Source organism: Saccostrea cucullata, unplaced genomic scaffold (assembly GCF_032062105.1).
Source record: "Saccostrea cucullata isolate Sc308-1 unplaced genomic scaffold, CSIRO_AGI_Scuc_v1 ctg588, whole genome shotgun sequence".
In the NCBI taxonomy this organism is placed as follows: Eukaryota; Metazoa; Mollusca; class Bivalvia; order Ostreida; family Ostreidae; genus Saccostrea; species Saccostrea cuccullata.
This window is the reverse complement of record NW_026929611.1, coordinates 131,536-151,024: the sequence shown is the minus strand read 5'-3', so window position 1 is coordinate 151,024 and position 19,489 is coordinate 131,536. Positions and strand designations below refer to the sequence as shown.

The 19,489-nt window shown below is 33.0% G+C and overlaps 1 protein-coding gene across 1 annotated transcript; it reads left to right on the top strand.

The window, feature by feature from the left end:
- Positions 1–5,570: 5,570 nt before the first annotated feature.
- On the top strand, positions 5,571–14,674 carry LOC134281426 (choline/ethanolaminephosphotransferase 1-like). The gene is made up of 8 exons (XM_062763890.1): positions 5,571–5,942; positions 7,956–8,103; positions 9,649–9,790; positions 11,469–11,553; positions 11,670–11,801; positions 12,002–12,160; positions 13,676–13,801; positions 14,049–14,674. The coding sequence occupies exons 1-8, from the start codon at positions 5,715–5,717 to the stop codon at positions 14,175–14,177; spliced, it is 1,149 nt and encodes a 382-aa protein (XP_062619874.1). The 5' UTR covers positions 5,571–5,714; the 3' UTR covers positions 14,178–14,674.
- The last annotated feature ends 4,815 nt before the right edge of the window (positions 14,675–19,489 follow it).

Here is a 19,489-nt window from a genome sequence, read left to right as displayed (position 1 = left end):
TTCGTCCACTGGAATAAAAAATTAATATAATTTAAGTCTAATCTAAATATTATTGAGATGTCAGTGTCGAGTTTATCATGCAGCCAGCGCAGTTATGGATTTACGAGATATGGAGTAAAAAATTAAAAACGGATTGTTACGTTGGTAAAACATCAGGGTTGTCAAGGAGTTAGTGGAAATAGACCATATGGACAGTAGATTGTCTAGGATATAAACTAAGCTTCACCTTAATTCGGAATCTTGGTTTTGCTGCAGGGAGTTTCCCGTGACAGATATATGACCTTCCTTATCAAAACAGACTAGGTCCTCCATTAGGATCGAGTGTTCTTGTGGACAGTTCCTAGCAACTGACATCTGATTGGACCATTGTAAGATCGGCCAATTTTCTTCCGAATATTAACGTTTCAGTATGCTTTTTTAAAAATTAATTATAAACAGTCGTATTATCATGCAGGTTATAACATTATTTAAATATAAACAAGACAAGATTAGCTCAAAGTATATCATAATTGTGTATTTTGAGTGTAAACAGCCAAATAACAAAAAGGCAGTGTAAACGGAATTGGTAATTAATCCGGTGTATAAACGGACAATGATCTTATCGAATACGAATATGATAATGGTCAGGTCATTTTTACACATGATAAATTGAAAAACATTTACGTTAATTTGTGTAAGACTTTTTAAAACTTTTCAAAAAAAAATTAACAGTTTAATTGAACAAACAATGCAACTTCATAATTGTAGGCGAATTTATAATGTGTGCCAAATTTTATTGGTAACAAATTTTCCATTGATGTGACATTCTTAGATTTCATTGAAATTCTTCGAAATTTAAATCCTATCTCTGTATTTTTTAATGCTATAAAAGTATAATATAATAATTTGTCTCTGCGCAAAAGTTCCCCTCCAAAGTCAGACAAGACTTGGTCGTCTCCGGAGCGGGAGGCTAGCTGAAAAATGTTTAACCCATGCAGAGAAAGAACTTGAAATATGAAATCCCAAGAGCTAACCATAAAAAGTTTTTTTATGCGCCTGTCTGTCTGTCTGTTTGTTTGTCCGTTTGTCTGCAAACTTTAACCTTCGCCATACCTTTTGAACCATGATCGATAGAGACTTCATACTTGGTATGCATACTCCACTAATAAAGCTCTTTTAAATGACACCAAGGTGAATGACCTTATTACCTTAACTGTGACCTATATGCTAAAACTATCTTTTTTTGCCTGCAAACTTTAACCTTCGCCATACCTTTTGAACCATGTTTAATAGAGACTTCATATTTGATATACATACTTCACTAATAAAGCTCTTTCAACTGACACCAAGGTCAATGACCTGGTGACCTTGACTGTGACCTATACGCTAAATATAGTTTTTTTGACGGCAAACTTTAACCTTCGCCATAACTTTTGAACGAAGAAAGACAGAGACTTAATAATTGGCATGCATACTCCACTAATAAAGCCCTTTCACATGACTCCAAGGTCAATGACCTTGTGACCTTGACTGTGTCTTATATGCCTAAAAATAGCTTTTTTGAACCTTCACCATAACTTTTGAACCATGAGAGATAGAGACTTCATATTTGGTATGCATACTTAACTAATCAAGATCTTTCAAATGACACCAAAATCAATGACCTTGTGACCTTCACTGTGACCTTTATGCTAAAAATATGTTTTTGTAAATTTGTTGCCGCCGGGCGCATAGTGTTTCACAAACACGTCTTGTTTTATGTGAATCAAACTCCAAGGTCAAAGGGTAAATTAAAAGGTCCCAGGGAAGGTCTTGTCATAAGAAATAAACGTGTGAAATAGGGTATATTAAACCTCTAGCCCCAAATGTTAAAATGTTCTGACCAAGATTAAAATTCAGATATGTTGATACCCAAAGAAATGCCTTATCACAAGGAAATCACAGGTGAAACATGAGATCAAGCCAATAGCTCCAAACAAAAAACGTTATGGGCAATATGTTCAATTTTTTGCAGACAAGTAGACAAACAAATAAATAGACAAACAGGGCAAAAATCTTCGATTACGCGGGCATAATGAAAATCCTATTTCGGAGGGTGCACGTGGGGGTCCAACTTCTTTCAAATACAAATTTTATTCTTAAAGTTTCATTACCGCGTTACCATACTGCAGCAACCGGTTGAAGGTGTGGGGCTTTCGATGAACATTTTTCATGAAAAAAAGTAATGTTCAGAAAAAGCCCCACCCCACGATACCTCGTGTATGTGGTAAGTAAAATCTTTTGCCAGTCAGATACAGTAAGGCGCATGCAGGATAGGATGCTCAATGCAAATGCATGCATGAAATTGTCATTTTGTGAATTTTGAATTTACTGCCACCCGGTAAATTCAAAATTTACAACATGACAAAATATGCACGGATATGTTTATCGCATGCATATAGAACCGTGAATGGCAAGTGTTTGAAGAATTATTTTGCCCCCTTTATCGAAGATTCGGGCGTATCATAATATAGTTTAAATTTGTTCTGTTCGTCTGTCTGTCTCGTATCTGTCTGTTTGTCCACAAAAACTTTAACCTTACCCATGACGACCTTTGATTGGTTTGAATTTATGAGCTATAGTTTTCGTATTTTACAGGTGTATTCCTTTTGACAAGATCTTCCTTTGGGTACTAACATATTTGACCTATTTACCCTGGAACATGCACTGATGCCCGTGAGAGGGCTTTTGGCGAAGGTTTAAGTTTCTTAAATGAAAGACTAGCTAGCCAAATCCAAGGTCAAAGAATGAAAATGTTTTAACCCAAAAAGGACTTGTCCTGTGAAAATATGAAATCCGATCCCATTAAGAAGTTATGCCCAAGCACCAAAAAGAATGACCAAGGTTAAAGTTTTTTTTCAAAAATAGGTCAAACTCCAAGGTCAAAGTTGTTGGTATCTAAAGGAAGATCTTGCCACATGGAATGCACCTTTAAGGTATGATGGCCAAAGTACTAACTGTTTAAAGACTTTTAGTTACTCCAGTATGTCCGTGGTTAAATTTAAAAAAAAGAGTCAAACTCAAAGATCAAAGCCAATTAAAAGGTCAAATAAATTTATATTCGTGGAAAGGTCTTGTCACAATAAATACACATGTGAACATAGAACATAGAACAAAACATAGAAGCCCTAGCACACACGATTCAAAAGTTATGGCCAATGTTTAAGTTGGGTAAATTGCACTTTTGCAAAATATCTACCGAACTTTAACCTTTGAGATAAATTTTTAACAGTATCTTTTTTTTAACCCTTCGACTTTGGCCTTGGTATTTGATCCACTTTTACTTTTATAACTTTTGAAAGGTTGGTGCTTGGTCTTTCATATTTACCAGGTGCAGGTATATCATTGAATCGGGTTCTTTTTGTGACATTTTTTATCTCTTGACCTTGGAGTTTGACTTGCATTTGAGAAATTTAATCTTCTCTATAATCTACATATGCATGTACCATATGGGGGTATCATTTCACAAACACTGTTTTTTTTTTTCTTTTTTTTTTTTTTAAATTGATTTATAATGTATATGAAAGTAAAATGGATTTTTGGGAATTATATTGATTTTAATACGAAAGCCGGATAGTACGAAAGCCATGAAGGGACACGTCGATTTTTCAAAAAAGTAAAAATTAATTTGAGATCTCGAATTACTCAATCCGTTCCCACGGATTATCAATTCGTTCTCTCGGTTTATAATTCGAGATCTCGAATTACACAATCCGATCCCACGGATTACTAATTCGTTCTCTCGGTTTATAATTCGAGATCTCAAATTACACAATCCGATCCCACGGATTATTAATTCGTTCCCTCGATTTATAATTCGATACCTCGAATTACACAATCCGATCCCACGGATTAATAATTCGAGATCTCGATTTCTAACATCAGTATTATGATTTTTGCAATCAGTGCGCGCGAATTTTATCAAATGTCTATATGTATACATGTAATGTTGGATACACTAAAATCCAACTATTTGAATTAATTAATGCGATTCATGTAATTTGTTTTAACAACCGCGGTCGTTCCGAACCTCTTTTATAACTAATTCAACGTATATTTATTCAGATAAAAAATAATTACAAAGGAGCCATATTTACTTTTACTATATAGGAATTTCAATTATTCTAATATACACGTAAAATAAAACCCAGGACTTTTTTGTATAAATATCAGTTCTAGAATATGGATTTGAGTCATGTTCATGTAATTTTCTCATTTTGGACCGTAATATGTAATAAAAGGTAGGATGTAAACAACTATAATATTTTATTCATTAAACACGTATTGCCATATCCGATACTAGTATGTACAGATAGCTGAATTAATGAAATCATGAGAAGGGTTAACATTCCGAGGGAACGAATTGTTTAAACTGAGAGAATGAATTACAATCCGAGATAACGGATTGTGTTATTTGAGGGAACGAATTGATAATCTGTGAGAACGAATTAATAATCCATGGGAACGGATTGCGTTTTTCGAGATCTCGAATAATAAATCGAGGGAACGGATTGTGTAACTCGAGATCTCAAATTAATTTTTACTTTTTTGAAAAATCGACGTGTCCCTTCATGGCTCCTATATACTATTATATACTTAGTATATACCCAGGTCCCTGGTTTGGTCCGTTTGCAAACTTAGCATCGTTTTATAGACATTAAAGACCTATCTATAGAACTGATAGATACATATTACACACTTAGTAATAAATACAGGTTTTTTGCATATGCGATATGGCTGACGTCACAATAGCCGTATCAACCCTGCAGGGCTGATATGGATTTGCGGGGCTGATATCCGTATCAGCCCTGCAAATCCATATCAGCCCTGCAGGGCTGATACAGCTATTGTGACGTCAATATCACACCCTTAGTAAATTAAACCACAATAACAGTACTTGTACTCATACACAATTTTTGGTGGGTTCATATTCTCTTAATTTTAACTTTTTGAAAATAAGGTTAATCTTAATTTACAAATACATGTAATACTATAGAATATTTTCAAATTACGGATCAAGTGCATTGAAATAGAAATAGAAACAAACCCAAATCTTATGAGACATTAGACTTTGTACATGTATGTTAGAAGTCCATGCATGATTATTTACTTATTTTCTTCTCAACTGTATTTTATTACTAAGTATGTAATAAATATAATAAAACATACCCTTTTCCACATCACATCCTGTATCAGCCCTCGTCCAATATATCGGGCCTTCGGCCCTCTGGTTGATATTGGTGTCTCGGGCTGATACAGGATGTGATATGGAAAAGGGTATGTATTATTCTCTATTTATAATGCAAATAATGCGTCATAAACTCATAAAAAAAAAAAAGCTCGTCACGCATTTAACGTTACAGATGTATCAGTAAAAATATCCAATATAAGTATCGGTGAAAACAAAACAGACAAAAAAAAGGGGAATAAATTCTGCATATGTGGAGAGATCATGAAAATTGGAATCTTTATTCTGACGTGATCCGCTCCCAAACTTTATTATTTTTGACCACTTTTGATATTGCCCTTCTAGTAGAATTTCCGGCTGCGCATGTGCAATGGCCTTTCGCCATGTTGTCCTGTTTATTTTGGAAGACTGAGGTCATAGTACACTGACAATGTGCAGCATATAGGGTGAATACGCACTTAATTAGATGAACAGTTTCTCATAGTATTTCTGGACAATTTTGATCGAAATGGTGAAAGAAATTCTTACTCAAACACAATTACGAAATTTAAAAGATCATAAATATAGTGCCACGGGACAGTCGCTTATTGAACCGTATTTTCAAGTTTATTGGCGATGGTTGATTGAACAGATTCCCAAGACATGGGCACCTAACAGCATCACACTGCTTGGACTAATCATCAATGCTGTGACCACTCTTCTTTTAATTTTATGCTCGCCGGACGGCGTAACAGAGGTAAATATTCAGATAAAAATATGAATTTCCGGTGAAGCAAAAGAGCAAATTTAGGGCAAATCTCAAAGACCTTTTGTAACAATATTCTTTATTGAAAGAAATGTCAATATTTTTTGTATTATTTGCCTCAGCGTAATGGCCTGATATTTTTAGATTACATGTATGGCCTTGTCCTCCCAGTTATTATTACGCCTTTATGTGTTTTTAACTACTGATTGACAGATTATCACATGAGCCTCAGGAAGTCATTGACCCTTGCACTAGCTGTTATAAACATTGTTATTGTTGTATTCTTGTGTATCTAGTTAAATGTATGAAAATGTATGGCAACACTGAGACCACAAAAAAATCCCCCTTTTGTTAAAATGGTTTCATTATTATAACATAATAATTAATGATGATGATGAAATTGCTTTAAAAAAAAAATGAATATGCAGAATATGTCAAGAACACTTTCCATATTAGTACTTATGTAACTAGCATCTAACAAAGGGGTCTAGATAATCATGAGGATGTGTCATATATTTTAAAGTTATCACGAAACTTTAAAGAGACAATGTACTGTTTAATCATGTTAGTACAATAAATCTTAAATTACAAAACCCTTTGAAGTTTTTATATTATAGCTAAAAACAGAGAGTGTGAAGCTGTCATTCTATCAGTATAGTGTTAAAAAAAATTTCATGATAGATATCAATGAACAAGAATGGTACCTACAAAATATACATGATATATATGTAGATTTATTGTTGGACTCTGATCCAATGTATATATACTAGGATTGGATAAAGCAGTATTACAGTGTTTTGTACCAATGAATGTATTTATCTTATGATGAGTATTTACTGAACTAAACAGAAGGAAGTCAATTACATGACTGTACATTATAATTGGTATCAAGTGATAATTACTTGAGGCTAATGGCCGATAAGGATCATGTTTTCAAGAGAACATAAGTATACATACTGTACCAGCACAATTTTGATCATATACATAATGTACATTCCTAATGAGTTTGTTAGTCTAACATTGACAATGCAGAAAAAAGTCCAGGAAATCTTTCAGAATTTTGCTGGCACTTATATGAAAAATTACACTGAAAAAAAAAACAAAACAGTTAGGCGTGGGAAAATTTTCAAAGGAAAGAAAATAAATTATTTTGAAGTGTATCATAATTTTGTTAAATTTTTTATGTCTATGAATTTCTTTATTTGTATAAAATTTGAGTGTAATTTTTAAAGATAAAACAATTAAGATGTGTTTGTGAAACACTGATGCCCCCGTATGGCAGCTTATGCTGAATGTTTGAGTTTTTCAAATACATGTACATGTAAGACTCTAAGATCAAAATGGAAAAATTGTTGGTATCAAGAGGAATGTCTTGTCACAAGGACTATAAACCTGAAATATGAAAGCCCTAGTGCTAACTGTTCAAAATTTATGACTGAAGTTAATATTTTGTAAAAGTGGGTCGAACTCTAAGATCAAGGTTAAAAAATATTTTTATATATATGTATATAGTTTTACCCCAGTCCATCCATTTGTCTTTCTGTTTGTCTTCAAAAATGTTTTTTTTTGGGGGGGGGGGGGATCATAACTTTTGAGTGAGTGGGGCTATGGCTTTCATATTTCACAGATGTATCCCTTTGTTAGAAAGCCTCTGTCAGGGTATCACCAAATTTGACCTTAACCTTGGAGTTTGATCCTTTTTTACTAAAAATTACCACACTTCAACCTTGACCATAACTTTTGATCAGTTGGTGCTAGTTCTTTCATACTTCATATGTGTATTCATTGTGACAAGACTTTTCAATGGGTCCCTGAATTTATGATTATGATGGTATAAAAACATATCCCAAAAGACTGGTAATTTTATAAGCCAGCTAGTATACCTCATAGTGAAGTTTTTAAGCCTTGTGATTTTAAAAAGATCCATCAATCAATAAACACTTCTTAAATTAAAACAAGAGGTCATTTTTTAAAGATTATTAATTTGTTCCATCTCTTTTACAGGCTCCCCGCTCGGTGTACCTCCTCTGTGCCCTGGGGGTGTTCATCTACCAGTCCCTGGATGCCATCGATGGGAAGCAGGCCCGCCGCACGGGGACCAACACCCCCCTCGGGGAACTGTTTGACCATGGGTGTGATTCTGTATCCACAGGTACATGTACAGTACTTCTACATATAATGATATAGAAGCTATATTTAATAGAGATCATGGTTAAATATGATCTGGAGTTTTCTGGGCAATTACTAGTCAGTAAATATATATATTGATAGGTTTTCATTTCATTTGTTTGCTTTCACTTACACCACAATGTGTGTATTGACATAATAATGTGTTATAACTTATATTCAGTATTTTGTGTTTGAGTCAATATATCAATATATCTTTTCTTTCAAGTGAGGCCCTTTGTTTTCTATCAACAATTCTAAATCACCCATTACTCAGTACAGAAATCAGTTAATACTACATGCACTATAATAATGACTGACCTATAAATCAATATGGGGGATATTTCTTGCTTTCTACTGTATCTGATAACAGTACATGTAATACATTACAGTATCAGCTATAAATCTCCCCCCTAGTTATCTACCAAGATATGTATCCACTTAATGTCACAGATGGGCAACCCCCCTCCTCTCAGACAATTAATTGTATCGTTTTTGAGTTAATATGATGTAGCAGTGTTGACATGACCTTGCAAAGTGTTTGTGCAATATGTTGCTGGGATTAATTATGCTGTAATTAATCAGGGTTGATTGTACAGAATAGATCCTGATGTATATAACATAACATCTGTCATCTGTGATATTTAGTCCTTCATAGCAGTAGACGTCATTACATCACAATAGGTATATGATATAACACGTAGAAAATTACGTGATTTTCTGCATAGGTAACATTTCTCCAAATTATGACCATCTTCCCATATTTTCTTGGCAGCTAGTGGTTGTGAAACCTTAGTCTTACACTGGATGCCACTTAATACCTTGGAACTGCATCTGATATTGAAACAAGTTCCAAACACAAAAGAATTAAATAATTATATTTTCTCTGTTTCTCTCAATATCCTTTTAATCTCCATCATGGATATTTATAAATAACTTTCACTAGGCTTGTGAAGGGCAATTCTTTTGCAGGAATTTCATTCAAATATATCTGTTGGTAGTTTTAACTAAACTTAAAAAGATATTAAGCACTATAGGCAGACAATCGTAGTTGTAAAAAAATAATTCATTCAATGATTTGCTTTACCTAAATTTTCACAGAAATTAATTCTTGGCCTTAGGCAGTCCTTTTAATTTAAAATGGAAGAGCTACTTAATTATCAATATATGCAACTCCAAATTTTATACAATCCTGTATTTGTTGTTGCTTAAAATATATTTACTTCTTTACCATGAATACTTGATAAATACGTACTTCCTGATGAAATATAAATTACATACATGTAATACTACATGAACCTGTATACTTGTGTATTTAAAAATGATAAGATTTGTTTATTTTTTATTGTTTCCTTGATTCCTTATGTGATTTGTGTGTTTTATACTGCCTCCATAAAATGTTGATAATCAGACAAAACCTCCCCCATACTTGATTATATTTTATCTAACAATTTGACTTTTTATTGGTGTGTTTGTTCCCTTATGTTTGATTATATTTTATTTATCTAACGATTTGACCTATTATTGGCAGTGTTTGTTGCGCTTGGAGTGTCCATCAGTCTGGAGCTGGGTCGGAACGTCCACTGGATGATGTTCAATATCTTTCTGGGTATCTTCCTGTTCTATATGGCTCACTGGCAGACCTATGTAACTGGAACATTACGATTCTCACTGTAAGTTACCTATATTACAGGAATGTTACGATTCTCACTGTAAGTTACCTACGTAACAGGAACGTTACAGTTTCTACTGTAAGTTACCTATGTTACAGGAACGTTACAGTTCTCACTGTAAGTTACCTATGTTACAGGAACATTACGATTCTCACTGTTAGTTACCTATGTTACAGGAATGTTATGGTTCTCACTGTAAAGTTACCTGTGTTACAGGAACGTTACGGTTCTCACTGTAAGTTACCTACATAACAGGTACGGTACGATTCTCACAGTAAGTTACAACTTACATCCTTATGTCACAGGGATGTTTTAAAGATTCTCTTTAAAATCCCCCCTTTTTTTATGGTTTTCTGTCAGACTGGAAATGTGCTTTACAAATGTGTCCCAAAAACAATGATACCATTTGAAATTATCATAACCAAAAACAAATGCCTTAACCAATTTCTTTGACTTTTGTCTAAGTGATAAGTTGAATAAATAATATTTTATAGCAGCAAAATATTGCTGGAAAATATCTCACTTTTTTGGAATTGTGATGTCACAAAATGACCTCATAATATTGCATTAAAAATTGCCTTTGAATAAAAATGGATTTATCAAAGGAGACCGAGTGTATGAACTTTAATTTTTTGTTAGAGAGGATTCACTTTGGACATATTGGGGTATTTTTAAGCATGTTATATCATTGTTCTCAGTGCCAAAATATAAAATACAGTCAAAACTGCCATAGCGACCCACTGTATTAAGCGACTCACTGTCACATGTGACCGTAAAAATTCCCCCCAACGCTTTTCCCTATGTATTCTACCTGTATTAAACGACCACCTGTCTAACGCGACCAACGACCGTGATTTTCCTGACCATTTTGAATAATTTCAAGCAATTTTACCTGAATTTAACGACTACATAATTTCCGATTCTTACTTTCAATTTCAGTCGAGCATGCATCGTTTTTGGTTCAAAACAACTACAGACACGCTTTTATTTCATTTAATAATTATATAATGCGGGTTTTACGAAGAAAAGAACATTTAAAAATGAATATTTTTACTTACGCTTTGATATTTATTGAATAAACATTAAAATGTAAAACATAAACATCACGTTTTTCTGGTGATGTTTTGGAAAAAGACGTTCGAGGTCGATCCCGATTCATGCTATGAGGATAAATAGATATCCAGCTATAAAACCTGCCTTTTTAACTTTAATTAACAAGTAACTAAATCCTAGATGTTTATTTTAAGTGCACTGTGTCACCAATGGGTATGTAAACACACGCTAGCTAGCACCCACATCATGTGATAATTGAAGTGATTTTAATACTTTATAATTATGTCAGTAATTAAATTTTATACCAAATGCATAACAAAATTATGATACCGTTTTTATTCTTGGTAATATGTAAAACAACGAAGTTATATAGGCTATCTTGTAAAAAAAAAAAACAAAAAACAACTATATTATTTTTGCAGCTTTTCATTATATCTGTTTGAAAAAAAATAAATATTTTCAGATGTTCACAATATTTTCCAAATGCAAAATTATGTCACACAAAACTAGTAAAATTTTGCTTACAAACATTTTTCCTTTGCATTTTAGAAAAGTGATTCTAGAATATATTATCTATTGGCACAACAGTGACTGAATTTGCTAACAGTAATTTTTTATATTTCAGATTTGATGTTACAGAGACCCAGGTTCTTATCATGTCATTATATTTCTTCAATTTTTTATTTGGATCTCATATATGGAACTTCCAGGTTTGTTAATACTAATATTATTAATATTTATATTTGTTAATATTAATCATTTTACAAAGCTGTATTAAAATATTGTTTGATACCTACACAATGTTAACACAGAGGATTTTTTACAGGTTCCTGTTTTAGGGATACCATTACGCTTGGTTATGATATATTTAAGCCTTGCTCCTGCCTTTCTTCAGTTTTACAACAACATAGGCATCATTTTAAAGGGCGGAACGGGCAAAAATAAATCCACTATAGCAGTAAGTAGTAAACAGTTGTATGTGGTGGTATATGAACACAATTTTACCATATCAGTATGCCTAGGACAAAAAAATAGATCATGTTTCTTTTCTTAAATTAATTTATTTTTTCGTGGTTTTTTTTTTTTTTTTTGCTTGTTTATTGAATTTTTTGTGGGAACATTTATTAAATTCCCTTTCTTTTCAATTCTTTATTGCAGGGAACCAGCACAATATTTCCTGTATTTCCAATAGGAATAGTGATAACATTAGCCGTAGTGATAGCTCACAAGTCACCATCTCATTTATTTGAAAATTACCCCTGTCTCTACCTCCTTAGTTTTGGCTTATTGGCAGCAAAAGTCATCAACAGATTGATAGTAAGTTACTAGAAAGGATTTGGAAAAGTTTCGGAATAGTGAAAAGTTATGATTATATCACATCCGATAGATAGCTGTAACATATAGTCATAGATATTGAAAAAAATCAAAGAACATGCACAGTATACAGGGAAATTATTGCCCCTGTTTTTTAAAAACATCACAGAAGGTTTACATTTTCTTAATGTTTTGGAAATTTATTATTGTTTCATTTGCAACAAAAATATCCCAGAAATATATACCAATCCAGGCATCCATTTTTAGCTCACCTGAGCCGAAGGCTCAAGTGAGCTTTTCTGATCAAAATTTGTCCGTTGTCTGTCGTTGTCGTTGTAGTCGTTGTTGTCGTTGTCGTCGTAAACTTTTCACATTTTCATCTTCTTCTCAAGAACCACTGGGCCATTTTCAACCAAACTTGCTACAAAGTATCCTTGGGTAAAGGGGATTCAAGTTTGTTCAAATGAAGGGCCACGCCCCTCTCCAAGGGGAGATAATCATGAATTTGTTAAAAATTAATGGCATTTTTAAAAAATCTTCTTCTCCAGAACCGCAGGGCCAGGAAAGATGAAACTTAGGTGGAATTATCCTCAGGTAGTGTAGATTCAAGTTTGTTCAAACCATGACCCCCGGGGCAAGGGTGGGGCCAAAATGGCCGACCCAAGTTTTACATAGGAATATATAGGAGAAATCTTTGAAAATCTTCTTCTCCAGAACCAGTGGGCCAGGAAAGATGAAACTCATGTGGAATCATCCTCAGGTAGTGTAGACTCAAGTTTGTTCAAATCATGACCCCCGGGGCAAGGGTGGGGCCAAAATGGCTGACCCAAGTTTTACATAGGAATATATAGGAACAATCTTTAAAAATCTTCTTCTCCAGAACCAGTGGGCCAGGAAAGATGAAACTCATGTGGAATCATCCTCAGGTAGTGTAGATTCAAGTTTGTTCAAATCATGACCCCCGAGGCAAGGGTGAGGCCAAAATGGCCGACCCAAGTTTTACATAGGAATATATAGGAAATATCTTTAAAAATCCTTCTCAATTACCACTGGGCCAGGAAAGATGAAACTCATGTGGAATCATCCTCAGGTAGTGTAGATTCAAGTTTGTTCAAATCATGACCCCCGGCCCTGGGGATAGGGTGGGGCCAAAATGGCCGACCCAAGTTTTACATAGGGATATATAGAAAAAAACTTTTAAAATCTTCTTTTCAAGTACTTCAAAGCTATGATTAGTGATATTTATATGGAATCATAGGTAGTGTAGATTCTAGTTTGTTCAAATGATGAACGCCTGGAAGGGGGGGGGTAGTAAATTCAAGCCCGATGTGCTCAGGTGAGCGCTGTGGCCCCTGGGCCTCTTGTTTGTTTGTATAATCTGTTCTTAAGGCAAATTAAAATGCTGGACAAAATTAGTTTTAAGCATGAAAGGACAAAAATAACATTTGGGGGGGGGTAGGAATGACCCTAAGTCAGTATATCTGTTGATTAATACATGTACTTTGTTTTCTCTGACAGGTAGCTCACATGACAAAGAGTGAGATGGACCTCCTGGATTCTGGGATTTTAGGACCACTTCTACTCTTCCTAAATCAATATTTCAACTGTTTAATAAATGAAACTCTTGTCCTGTGGATTTGCTTTGTAAGTACTGCACTATACTTCATCTTTATCCACATTGACCTAATGCTTCAGCAATTACAAAACTGTTTCAATATCTGAAAGAAGAATGAAGTCAAGGTCAGATATACTTAAGTATTAGAGGTTCCTTTTGACATTTTCTCTTAATCCTTTTGATCCAATGCTTGCCTACTGTAGTGTTACTTAGAGGCGTGTCTTTTGTTATGGAGTATAACCATATAGTTAAAATCATTTTCTTTTCTATTTTTAGTTTTACGTGTCTCAGGATATTTTGCGATATTGCATAGCAGTGTGCCAACAAATTTGTCAGTTTTTGGAGATATACTGTTTTGACATTGTGACACCCTATCCAGTGAAAAAGAGCTCCAAGCAATCATGAGAAAAAAAAAGTGAGCAGCAGCAAGGAATTCTGGGATGTGCAGAAGTAAAACATGTCGGCATTCAAACTAAAAACATCGAACAGATTAAGATCAACTGAGGCATCCAAGAGGACACAACTCATACCGATATTTTTAGTTTTAATGCGTGAATGAGAGGGGCAATCATATATGGTGTTTTAATTATTTTTTAAGTATGAAAGTGATTTATATTATTGGCCAGGGTTTAGCAGTATTTTATATGCTTGTTCATTATCATTTTTACTGAACTCTTTTTTTTTGGTCACTTGTATATGAGGTCATTTTTAAATCTATTTTAAAAAAATGCATTTACAGAGTGTGTTAAAGTGCTTTAAATTGTAATATAGGATTGTATTTGCTCAGATAGATTTATATGAATCATTTGTATTAAAAAGGCATTTGATAATACTTTAATTTATCTAGCAAAACAAAAAAAATGTCTAACTCATTATCTTCCAGTAAAGGGAATGTATCATGATTTCCTTAATCAACATGTGCATTTTTTTTTAGCACTACCAGGTACCGTAATTTACGGAATATAGGTCGATACTTTTTTCTCAGAACCGCTGGGGTCGCCCAATATACAGAATTCGACCTATTTAAGGCTCAAGTTTACGAAAAATGCCCCCTAATCAGTAAAATTTACGTCAATTTCAAAGCAAATTTGTGCCAGTTTCGTAACTTTTTTGATTATTTTTCGCAAAAAATTAATGCCCCGGTAAACAATAAAATATTTATTCTATAGCTTTCTTACAAAATAAATTCCATTAATTATCCGTTGATGACAAAGGAAAACAACATTGCTTCATCTATTAAATAATTCCTCAACGTATTGTCCATTAACATCATGCGGTATCCATCTTGTGAAGTTAGGAAGTCGCGATCGTGTACTAAAAGTAAAACCGCAACCGTATCAAAATTTAAAATACGGAAATTTTTCACGATCACAACTGTAGTGTTTTTACTATTTATTAGTAGCAATAAATTGAAATAGTATATTAAATATTTTTTATTGTCTTATGTTTATTTAAATGTAAAGTGAGTGAAATAATTTGTTGCCATTCAATTCCTAAATTTAATTACCAAAAAAAATAAATGCTAGTCATTACTGTGTTTTTTTAATTTTAGTTACTTGTAATACCGGTCAAACGAACTTATCTTGAATATACCGATACAAAGATTGGCTTCTAACAGAATTTTTAACTGTCTGACAGATAAAGGGATTTACACTGTGTACGCAAAGGTGTTATAACACCTGTGTATAGTTTAAATGCCTGCGGGGCATGATTAAGAAACCCACGTGCCATTATAGGGTATTAGTGTTACACATCATTGAACAAACAAAGCCGTGAAATTCATGTTGACAGTCAAATTGTGAATGTACTCTCAATTAAATTTATAAATTAAACTATAGAGTGTTAATATGATTTCAATTCTTTACTGTTGCTTGATATATACATTCAATGATCATTTGCGTGTTTTAGCAAATCCCTGGAGAAGAAAAATAAAAATGGCGGACATCGAAGTAATTGTCGTCCACCGGTAAATAATGTCGAAATAAAATTTATTAGGAATGTGTCCAAGTTGTTCTGAATCGGAATTACTATTCTTTGGTCTCGAGTATTTCCCGAACTATAGCTGTAAAATAATAACGTATTTACGCGTTATTTATGCATCTGATTTAACAACAGTGTGAAACTACGGCGGCATTGAACAGGCAAGTTGGAGAAAAATAAGAAGTAACACAATTTAAAGAAGTTTTTAACTACATTTTTTTTTTAAAAACTTTATTTAAATGCTATACTCATTAAAATACGTGTTTATTTTCTTGATACGTTCATGTCACGAATAACCCCGGTAATTTTAGGGGTTTATCTGTTCTGATACGTTGTATCTGCGTAAGAATCTTTAGAAAACGGGAAACAAAGCCTCGTCCTATATAGTAAGTTCGTCCTATCTTAGGATTTTTCAAAAATTAAGGCTGAAAATGAGCCTTTCGACCTATATACCCCATCGACCTATAATCCCGAAATTACGGTATTATCTATTACTCCAGATACTATGTATCTAAACAATCCCAAACTTTGATTGAACAAAAGCATGACTAAGCTTTTGAGTTCTAAAAAGCTTTTTCAATTACAATGTACATGGATTCATGGATATGGGTATTCTGATTGAACATATGTTCCCATATTTGAAATAGTCAAACATATGTGAATTAAGTGCTGTAGAATTAGGAAGCTTTGTTTTTGATGCATTGTATTATGAATGTCTCTTTTTTTTAACAAATGTAATTTACATATACTGCACCATATATCTTAACAATTCACTAGATGTACAGTTTTGTTGTAGGAAGTCAACTTTTTTTGGTAAAAGGGAGGTGTCACAAAATCAAAAAATAAAGAAGAGCAATGATCATTTTAATCTTATGTCAAAATATTTTAAAATGTTTTTTTTTTCTGTAGTAATTTCATTTAAATGTAAATCTCACACAAGTTTAACACACTGAAAAATATGGTCACTACAATTCACATTCCAAAAGACACACTTTATATGTGCAGTCATTCTTTAACATGTAGTCCTAGAAAAAAATTTATTTTGAATATTATTTTCAGATATAAGTATTTAGAATAATTCCAACACCATATTCAGAGTACAATAACTACCGGTGTAGTATCAAATCAATGGGTAACCTAGATATTTGCCATAGTTTAATGTTTTATCCTGTTTTTTTCTTTGTTCATTAAATGCATGTGGTGTTAAAGTATGCAATGGGGTCAGTGCCTCAGTGGTACATATATTTATTATTTTTCTTCACAAAGTATATTTTTCTTATTCTCCATTTCACAATCATTGCTTTTGGTTAAGTCATTATTTTTTTTATCTTAGTGATACAAATATGAAGCCAATTTATTTCATATTTGCATCCTATATGATAGAACTAAGTTTCTTTTTAAAATTAGCATTAAAATACAAACTGACATTTCAAGAATCCCCTCTTCTCATTTTTTTGATCATTACTTTTTTTTTCAGAAACAGATTGTGCAAAAAGGCAGTTGGATGATTTATTTCTGTTTTCAGACCCCACATATTTTGTGAATGCATGATAAAAATCCATTGAAATAGCTGTGGTTTATTTGCCTTTTATGACTCTGTTGTTTTTTTTCCTCTGTTCATAAATTTGAACGTTAACTGGATAAACTGATTTCAATAGTAATGTTAAATTCAGTCCCATATCATTTAATTCAGGGCTCTGCTATTTTTGTTTCTTCTTCAGCAATTAATCCATCTATCTGTCTTTTGATTCACAACTCATCCCATAATTGTTGAATGATAAATGTATTTAAGTGAAACTTTGAACCAAGATCACCTTCATATATAAATGTCCTGGATCACTGTATACATTTTATCTTAACTGCTCTATACATTTTTGTCACTTAGGGGGGTGTGACCATGTGGTATGGGAGATAATTCATATTTTCACATCACTGTATTTCTTTATTAAGATTCTGTGTTACATTTTCCCTGGTACATGTATGGTTCACAAAATTTGCATGAATATCATTTTCTTTCCATTTTTTGCTAGAAAAATGCACTAAAATTCATTAAAATAACAGCAATTTATCAAACCTGAAGTGAAATTTGTAAAAATTTACTGAAAGTTGAATTTAAGTAATCAAAGGGTAATTCTACCCCAACTCCTGCAGATCTTTAACTTCAAACAGCTTTAAAATAGCTCAAACTACTGAAATTTTTTGTGTGGTTTTTATATTTTGAGAGAGTATTGGGAGTACATCTGTCAACTTTTGTTTGCATTCTCATTATGCCCATGATAAGCTGGGGTAAATTGGGTACATGCATGTATTGTTCTGTAAGCAATACTCACATTTCTTTATGTCTTGGTTTTTCCTTTTGATTTTGTAAGCTAAGGATTTGTTAATTTTATTCCGTTGCAGTTTTAGTTAACAAATTTTAGACACTAGCTGTTTTAACTTTTATCCATAATGTTTCTGGCTCTACCCTAGAGTTACTGAAGGAGAGTTGGTCCTCTTTTCCTCCAAGTTTGCAAGACAATATGCTTCTTGAAATATATCTGTGATTTTTTATTTCATCAAATTATAATAAATTTATGAAAATAAGTGAGGTGTTATTGTTCATCGTAGAAAACAACTTGTCAATTAAAAATTCATAAATTGTCAAGTCCATATATATCCTGGATAACTGAATAGAACCTTTCTCATTTTTGAGTACTTGTTCATACAGGATGAATACCGTAAATCTGGAAATTTTTATGTCGATTTTGTTTTGCGAATTCGGGTCAAAATGGTGTTGATTAATTTTTAAGTTTCAAAATTTTGCGAATTACCACTGCTTTGTTTACATTTTCTTATTGGTAATTTATTTTTAGAAAAAATATTTTTGCAAATCCAATCAACTCACAAATTTGCTAAAAATTTATCTACAGCAAAAATTTCCAGATTTACGGTAGGTAATCATCATCTTGTTTTTAAGTTGAACGTGTCTTTAGTGATCATACTTCTATGACTTCTCTCAGTCGCCTTGTGGCGCAGTAGTTAGAGTGTCTGCTCTAGAGTCACAAAGTAAGGAGTTGATCCTTACATTGCGGGTTTGAATGCCACTGTGGGATGTGGAGATCGTATAAATCGCGGTCCTGTGTCACAGTAGGTGCTGACATGAAAAAGATCTCTCCCTGCTCAATTGCCCTGAGTGCGGAGTTAGGACAACATTTGCAGCTTTCCACTTCTCCCTAGCTTGGTTATAATAATAGTCAATATATTGTAGATCTAGAGGCATAGGCAAAATACTTCAAAATACAGGATATTGATGTCAACAGAAACATCCCCCTGTCCTCACTGATGTTAGATGACAATATCTTGTCTATGTATAGTTTCTAAAAAAGTTTTCAACACAAAAATAATAAAGACAGGACAAAGGTCAAGGTAAAAAGAAATTTGGACTCAATTCTTCCCAAATTATGATCCTCTCTGATTATGTAATACATACAAAAAAAAGAAAAAAAAAACAGCTGATTTAACAAAACTTTTTATGTACTGAAAACAAAATATACTCCTACACACATTTCTAAAAACACTTGATTTTCTAAATGTATAGATTCAATTCAATGTTTTTGACAGAGAAAGTTAAACCTTGAAATGGTATACAACATTTTAAGTAATATGCCTGATATTATACAAATAAAATTGTCTTGATGCATTTTTATTTATCTTTAAATGCCATTTCTTCTGTAGTTACCAGGGGTATTATACTGAGT